Source organism: Asterias rubens, chromosome 16 (genome assembly GCF_902459465.1).
Source record: "Asterias rubens chromosome 16, eAstRub1.3, whole genome shotgun sequence".
In the NCBI taxonomy this organism is placed as follows: domain Eukaryota; kingdom Metazoa; phylum Echinodermata; class Asteroidea; order Forcipulatida; family Asteriidae; genus Asterias; species Asterias rubens.
In genome coordinates this window covers 10,309,412-10,318,577 of record NC_047077.1, presented here as the reverse complement: position 1 = coordinate 10,318,577, position 9,166 = coordinate 10,309,412, and the positions used below count along the sequence as shown (strand labels likewise).

The following is a 9,166-nucleotide window of genomic DNA, read 5'->3' as shown; positions in this document are numbered from 1 at the left end:
TTTCTTACGATGTTTCCTAAGTGTCCACTGCCTTTAAGTGTCACGACTGGGATTCGAACCCACAATATGCTGATCAGAAACAACCTAGCTTGAGCCCGGTGCCATTAAAGGCCACAACACACAACGGCATTGACCAATACACGTTTAGAATCAATGACAATAAAGTCAATTTGCTACTCCGACAGTCTTAAATTAATAATTGTGTAGGCTGCATGCAAATTAGGTGTCACACAACCTGTCTACACAATTCTTTTTTATGGATACTCACACTCATGTCTTTGCAAACGGTGTAAACCGAAAACACTTCCCCTGCTCCCTCGTTTTGTCAGATTTTATTTCTTTTAGCGACGAAAAGCGAGGACTGCCCGCTGGCGGTATACACTTTTACGAGACCCCTTGTGTTAAATGTATCGGGTTAATATCGTTCAGACATTCCCACGCACACACCTTCACTGTTGCATACACTTAGGTTCCTTGTCCATGTAACCAGGAAATAATGTCTGGACTTTTTAGAGTTTTATGAAGTTAAACAGGGTTTGAAATTTGGCATGGTGGAAAAATGATATAGAACTTTTTGCGGTAGCACCATGTAATGGTGATCTCTAATTGAGTTGGGGGTGGTTCTGAAAAGAACCGTTGGTTTCGACTCGACGTTTCGATCAGTATGCTCTGATCGTCTTCTGGAGAAAGCGTCTGTCCTCAATGATGTTACGCTGCCCACTGACCCACACAAAAACAAATGGAAAGTGTTACACAAAGTAATAGATTGGTGCGCCTCGCAACATAAAATAATTTAAGTGGTCACCAAGTCAGGGAACTAAATAGCGGTGTCACTCATGTAGGCCTACAAAACAGTAACTCTGGGGGAACCACTTTGCAAAAAAATCATATTGTAAATTGGAAAGGATATATAAAAACCAAAGTTGGGCTAAATTGCCACTCCTCTATACACGTTCACCTTTTTAATGGGTCACAACACTCACATCTTTGTAAAATGGTGTAAACCGAAAACACTCTCCATGTTCCCCAATCTGTCGGATTTAATTTCTTTAGGGATGTAAAGTGAGGGCCTGCCTCTGGCGGTAAACACTTTTACCGGATCCCTCTTGTTAAATGTATATGGTTGATGGCGTATAGACATGTCAACGCACACCCCTACAGCTCTGTGTTGCAGTTTTTTTTTATTGCACTTCCTTTCTTCTGTACACAATAACGGAAGGCTGTTTTTCCAAAATTGGTAGAAGGGGTGTGTGGACAAGTGTAAGTCCACAGTGTGTTTCTAAACAATGCACCATGTGGATCGCTGTGCTCCCAGGTCTACACTCAATGCTCATCCACAAGTGTAAAGTACCTGCTTTAGTGGACATCCACCAATTACAATTTATATGTGTAGTCTAACTTCTGGAGGGCAATAGGTCCCATCTGTTTTGTACATATTGTCCAAATGGGGAACCTTCACACAAATTGAACCCATTATCGTCTCTTTTGTTATCCATAAGACCCTTACATTGCAACGTCAAGTTTTCGGCAATCGAGGCTGTAAAACTAAAGAAAACCATCACTGCAAAAGAAACACAGATCACTACTATTTGTGAAGACATAACGGAAAATATTAAAACATAGTGATTGATTTGTTGGAATCAAAGCAACATATAATGGAGTGTACTTTTTGTCTAAAGGAACGTTTGCAGAAGTATTACATCGATTAGTTCGGCCGTCTCGATGAAATAATGGGGAAGTCTTTAGCAAGCAATTTTTTTTAATTTAATAAAATGGCTGACATTGGTTGTCCTTATTATTATGCGATGTCTTAAAGCCAGTGGACCCTTTCGGTTCAGAAAAAAAAAAAGTTCACAGATTTACAAATAACTTACAGGGTTTACAGAAGGCAATGGTGAAAGACTTCTCTTGAAATATTATTCCATGAAATGCTTTACATGTCATGACACGGCGAAACGCGCGGAAACAAGGGTGGGTTTTTCCGTTGTTTTCTCCCGACTCCGATGACCGATTGAGCCTAAATTTTCACAGGTTTGTTATTTGATATAGAAGTTGTGGTACACAAAATGTGGGCCTTGGACAATACTGTTTACCGAAAGGGTCCAATGGCTTTAACCACACGTTCTTTCGCTCGACATACATTTGTTGTTCTATTTTGATGTATAAGTCCCTTTTAAAATCAATCCATTTCCCTTTTCACTTCAATAGGGTGTTTCTTTAGTTTTATTGATGTTTTATAGCCGGCGGTGCCATTTTTTAAAAATTATATATTTTAAGTATTTATTGTTGATGTCTGAGTGTACTTGTAATATATTTTGAATGTCATATCTATTTTTAACTACTGTAATGACTCTGTAATTTGACCTTCGGGTCACGAAGACAGTCAGTTTTTACAAGCTCGCCACATATTTTTTTCTCTATAAATTTTATTCTTGTTGTCTATTTTTGCTATGCCTTTCTTGTATGTATTGTATAGTCTCCTTTACACAGGGAAGACAAATTTCATGTTTTTTTTTATAGTAACAATCAAATTCAAATTCAATCCTCTGTAAGGTGTACGTTTAATCGCCCTTCTGCCATACTGTATCGCATTTCACTCACAACACTGAAGCAACTCGCGTGTGGAGTATATTATTTATCTTCAGGGCTCCGCACCGCCTCTTAATACAGACAGAGAACCATTAACATCACCACTTAAAACACAAATATATTTTTCGGGTAACCTCATATATACAGAAATCAAAAATTACTGTTAGGGAATTCAATTTTGGATCAACTATATGAGATGAACACTCCTCCACCGAATGGGTTACAGTTCTTTGAAGGAAAATCCCACTTGCCTCCACTGCATGGTGAAAACCCTATGTGGGCATATGTAAGTCCACAGTGTGTTTCAAACACATAGGTGTTCAGCACGTACATTATGGACCTCCCTAAATGACCACTTCTTTTGTACACTAACTTTTGGATGGCATTAGCTCTCATTGATGTTGTTATCTGAATGGGGAACCTTCTCCCTGCTTTGATTAATTATAGTCTATGTTGCTATAAAGAGCTACGGCATGCAACTTTCAATTTCTTTAAAAATGGCTGCCATTACTTGTCCTGTAAACATTTCAAGGCCAATTCTGCGTTAGGCTTAGCCACAAATTATATCTCCTAAACCCCCTCTGACTGTATCCCAATCGCAAATCTGCCATCGCTTTTCACTCTCACCACAGTTATGCAGCACGCGTGTGGAGTATATTATTTATACTCAAGGTTCCGCACCGCCTCTTAATACAAAGTGAACCAAAATCGAGTCATATGACTATAAAAAGATTTCAATTGTGTAAAAAAACAATCATTTTGAATGCCCTTATCCAGTGCTTTTCTGAGAGATTTGCGAAAAGCCCTGTTACGTAATCACTCTCAAAACGTCATCTCTGGGAGCTCCAATTTGTAAAGCCGCTTTGTTGCAGCGTGGAGGCATAACAAAGCAAGCTCCCAGAGATGACGTCAGCGGCATTGTCCTTTAACGCGCGCTCTCAACGGCAGAAGTGTTTTTAGTTTTTCCAAAACCTTTAGGTTGGGGCCTGATTTTGTAATCGATAATTACGAAAAATTCAGAAGTGTGCACATATCAAAATTACATTGAAATGGTGAACAAGTGCATTATAAACAAGTTACAATACTATTTCCGTTGAAAGCATTCCGCTCAGGTAGCTGTTTAACATTACTACTTAAAACACATTACTCGCACGGGTAACCTCATATATCCAGAAAACAAAAAAGACCGTTAGGGAATTCAATTTTTGATAAACTATATGAGATGTACACTCCTCCACTGCGTGGGTTGGTGTTAAAGTGGCGTATCATCTTCCATGGAAACTGGCTTTAACAATCTAAAAGCTCTTGGCTCACTATGTATTATTCAACGGGACTCATATTTTGTTAATTGCACATATCGAAGAGGAGACGATTGGCGTTCAGCTGGCTTTCGCAACAACAAGAGTTTCAGCTGTTCGATTCCAATTCAAACTTGAGTTATAAGGTAGAGAAGAGGTCAATAGGAGACTTTAGGACGCTAGGTGGCAGCAGACTTACCAGGTAAATTTCTATTGTTAACGTAATTCTGAGCGTGCGCACATGACCGAAACAATTGATTTTGCTGGTAATTCTGCTGCCACTAAGCGTCCCAAAAATCTCCCATTGGAAAAGATCACCCCCCCCCCCCCCCCGCGCGAGCACAAAACAAGCAGAAACAAATACATATCCATTTATGAAAAAAAGAGGGGGAAGGGATTAAGGGAAGGATCCAGAAAGAGCGGGAAAAATTATTTATTATTGTTATTTAGTTTTTGAAGCCGCACCCATTCACCTTCTCATTTGGAAGTTGGGATCATCAGCCTTCCACATTAAACAAAATGCACCCTTTACCGTTTCCATTGATACTTCACATGAATCACAGAACTCACAAATAAAAAAAGGCTTGACAAAATAGTGGATGCCAATTTACTTGATATCCATATAATACTCCCGCCCATGCACACCAGTTATTTTACTCCCTTTTACATGATTTAATCGACAATGAGAACAATTTGCCTGATTTTTTTGTCAACTAAAAGAGTTCTATCGGCGAATAACCCTTTAATATGTGTAAGCCTTTTTGTGAAAACAAAATAAAGCATTGTACGGTACGGGGACAGCCGAATTATAGGCAAAGTTTTCCACTCGAAACACGCACAGTGAATTCATTTAGTCCAAAGCACCGTTGCAAAAAAAAAGACACAGTGCTAGTTTTGTTTCGCGCGATCGCTTGCCGCTAACAGATCACACGCTCAATCTGTCGATCTTACTTCTAAACCCGACTGTAACCTTCAGGAGTCATTTGTCTAACAGAGAAACTAGGGTGGACAAATTCTGAACAAGCCATTCCCGATGAAATGGTTCATGCCTTCAATAGCATGTCAAAGTCTTATTTACTAATGAAGACGTGTGTAACATAAAGGACTCTTTTTAAAGCTTGGATCTGAATATGGTTAAAGGAAATGGCAGACCACTTCATCAGCCGATTGGAACTACATACAAGCGGGAACATGATGGTAATGTGTTCTGGACTGACAGTGTATTTGTTCATTAATTAGGTTATTCTTTAAAGGGTGGCTGCAATTTTTTTTTTTTTATTCATTTAAACGATTAAACAGGACTTTTTAAACCTAACATGTTTTTTTTATTATTTTTTATTAAATGCGCAAGTATTTTATACATGGTTTTAAAGAGATTTTAGGGGAACCCGCCCGCCCCTAAAAGGGAGCCTTCATTTACATAAACGTGACGTCATGTCGGTAACCCGAGCTGTAAGTCCGTGTGCATAGTACATGTACACACGTGTGCAGTGCGTGGCCTGGTACCTAGGCGCGTGTAGTAAGGGACCAGACTTTTTTTGCTGATGATTTTGTTTGTATTCCCGACATTACGTCGATGGTTGGGGGGGGGGGCGGTAACAATCCACAAAACTTATTCGCTAAGTACACAGGTTAGATATATCGGGAATAAACAAAACACATTTTATTGATGTTCAAAACATATTTCAGAAGTAAATGACAGCAAAGTTAACTGTTTTATTTGAATTCACTGCAGCATCCCTTTAATTCATTTGTTCGCTCGTGGTTCATTTTGCATGACAAATCGCAGCATCAGCCGAATTGGAAGTAAATCTACAACATAGTATCAACAAAGACATCAACATCACATTGGAAACAACAACAATCATTGAGTTAAAACAAAACAAAAGATTGAAAAAGTAGCACAAGGACAACAAACAAAACAAGAATCAGAGCATAATGATCGAAAGACGATCAGAGCATATCTGATATGAACGTCGAGTTGAAACCAACAGTTCTTTTCAGAGCCACCCAACTCATTTAGAGATAGTCATTACATGACGTTACCGCAAACATTTCTATAAAACGTACCTCCCCCTTGCAACGTTTAATCCTACTTCAAAAAAAGAAGGAATACATAGTAAAAACAAAATAAAAAAACATAATCATATGTGGTTAATTACGGACAAGATGACGCAGTTATGTTCTCTTGAACACCACGACCATGCCGTACGACTACTACATCAACGTATGACGTGTGTTAACACGTTGTTCCAAACCGACGGGTTGACGAAACGTCCCATCCAGACTTGTCTACGCTGTCTGCTGCTGTCGTCGGGAAACCGCTGGATTCCAACTGGTTTTGTGGTTATGAGAGAGTGCAGTCAGATGTTAGAACACTTCAGACAATCCCTTTCTGCAATACATTAATGTAACCTCGGTAACTAAAAGCTTTCTAACAAGTGATTGGAAATACAAGATGTAGGCATAAACATGATTGTAGTTTATACTTGAGCAATCTGTCAACATGAATGCATTTTAAACTTGCTAATTATGAGAGAGTGCAGCTACATGTCACAAGACTTCAGACAATTCCTTTCTGTCTCACATAAATGTTACCTCGGGAACTTCTCATTAGCATAAGTATGAATGTAGTTTTATACTTGAGTTATTTTTTTACACATAAATGTTTGTTTTAACTTGTTAACACCGCATTTGGTTATATTATCTTTTAAATATAATGTTGATACTTGTACACTTCTGAATTGTTCGCAATAATATATCGATGGCCCAAAACATCAAAGTTTAATTAACGTAATCTTGTACCAAAAGCGAGTGTTGATTGTCATACATGGCTGTTTCGCAGGAGTTGAACACAACTTTGCATTCGCGTTCGCATGAAGTATGAACCGGGCTTCTATCTAACCCTATAACTATATAAGCGTTAATATCACCGTACTCAGACTCCGTGCTATATATAACCTTGTTCATCCGTACACTAACATCTGACTACACCAACTTCAACCCCAGCCCCCAACTTGAACGATTCCACATAGGAAACCCAGACCAAAGTTACGCTGTTAAACTATTAAATACTAAATATACTAATACTTATACAGGGCGTCACTCGGTGACGCCCAAGGCGCTTAAAAGGCAGTGGACACTATTGATAATTACTCAAAATAATTATTATCATAAAACCTTTCTTGGTGACAAGTAATGGGGAGAGGTTGGTGGTATAAAACACTGTGAGAAACAGCTCACTCTGAAGTGCCATAGTTTTCGAGAAAGAAGTAATTTTCCACGAATTTGATTTCGAGACCTCAGATTTAGAGACTTGAGGTCTCGAAATCAACCATCTAAACGCACACAACTTCGTGTGACAAAGGTTATTATTCTTTCATTATTATCTCGCAACTTCGATGACCGATTGAGCTCAAATTCTCACAGGTTTGTTATTTTATGCATGTGTTGAGATAAACCAACTGTGAAGGCTAGTCTTTGACTATTACCAATAGTGTCCACTGCTTTTAACAAACACTACTTCCAAACAAAGTAATGTGGAAATAAGTTTGAATTATGAGACCTTCTCATACAAGGTGCTGTGTCACAATATGCTGCTAATTAAACCTAGAACATAGGGGCGAATCCCTTCTCTGTTCGATAGGTGCACTGGGATCTGTTACGTTACACAACACACGGGACCAACGGCCTTTCGTCCAATTAGGTCCGGGCTACATTTGGGTACGAGTTTGGGGCTACATTTGGACTCAATTTGTGGCCGAAGTTGCGAGAGGATAATTGAAGAAAAACACCCTTGTCGTATACGCTGTGTGCTCTAAGATGCCTTGAATTCGAGACCTCAGCTGAGGTCTCAAATTCAATTCAAAATGTTAGTGGGAAGTTACTTCTTTCTAAAAAAAAAAAAAACCACCATACTTCGGAGGGAGCCGTCTCTCAAAATGTGTTATATTACCAACATCTATCTCTCAATTGCTCGTTACCAGGTAAGTTGTCATGCTAACTTTTTTTATTTATAGAATTTACCGTAGTGTATAGTGCCTTTAAGAAATAACGATCCTGTTTAAGTCACTGGGGAATGATGGCGTTTTAGGAATCTTGCCGCTCATTAGGCGTTCAGGAGGAAAACCTTTGAAGTAACTATGACCCAGGAGACGGCGACTTCAATAATTGAGGTCGCGGAGACTGTTTAATTACCGCTCGCGTCGGTCGGCCTTTATGGGTATTGGCCGATAGTGAAAGAGGTTATTTTCCAGCTGGCATTTTTTCGAGCACCTGGATTTGAGAAAAAATTACTGTTTCGTAAAAAAAAAAAAGTGCGTTCGATTCCCAACCATGGAGGAAGGCGGAGAAGGAGCTCGTACGACCCGCAAAACCGCAGAGTAACAAAAGAATACCCTGACAATGCCCCTGTCTGACCAGTGGAAAAAGATAGGGGACCTCCAGCTGGACGGCCGATTAACGAGCGAGAATAAATCTCTTTGTACAGAACGTGTGGTAACGCCAGTCTGCGCTCTTGCCTGCTTGTAAAGTTGAATCATTGGAGGCAAGAATTGTGAATATACACGTTTTAATTTACAGTTTGTGGTGTGTCACGGAAACATCATGGCATATTTTTACATTTTTTTTTACTTTCCGTTCACTGGCGGTGGTTCAAAATTTGGGTATTAGCACACGAGGTCGGTTGGTATTCAATTGTGTTTTTCGATTTGGTGAGCACAAGTGTACAGTCCACAATTGTTAAAAGGTTTTTTTTCTGTATTATATCCATACGAAATACGACACCATAGTTGAGTGAAGAACCAAGTGCGCACGCGCAAACTCACATACGCCAGGTCGCCCATTGTATGTGGGTGATTACGAGGTGTCGTTAAACGACCGCGGTACCTCAGGTTCGACTTTTGAAGTCCCTTTGTTCAAGCTCCTTCTCTTCCTTCCTCTATATCCCAACTAAACGTATGCCTGTGATATTATGTCACAGAACTACACTGAAAACATCACTTAATAGTCAATTGTAAAAAAAAAAATAGTCATTTACATGGTTTAATTTGACTAATATTTAATTGGCCACTCAATCAAAAGATTAGTCAATACACACTGAAATGACAAATTATAGTTTGTCTTTGAAAATGGTTTAAAATGACTAATTGATCTGGAGATTGGTAATACACGAAATTAATTTAGTCATCCAAGAAAATTAATTAGTCATGCAGCACAACTATTTAGTCTTTCAATTAGTCTGACAATACCAATAATTAGTCTTTTACACACTTCTGTTA

The 9,166-nt window shown here is 39.0% G+C and overlaps 1 protein-coding gene across 1 annotated transcript in view; it reads left to right on the top strand.

The window, feature by feature from the left end:
* Positions 1-6,056: 6,056 nt before the first annotated feature.
* LOC117301104 (relaxin receptor 1-like) overlaps positions 6,057-9,166 on the top strand; it is a 98,957-nt gene continuing 95,847 nt past the window's right edge. Inside the window, exon 1 of the mRNA XM_033784990.1 lies at positions 6,057-6,249. Coding sequence (XP_033640881.1) covers positions 6,057-6,249 — 193 coding nt within the window. The remainder of the gene's footprint in view (positions 6,250-9,166) is intronic.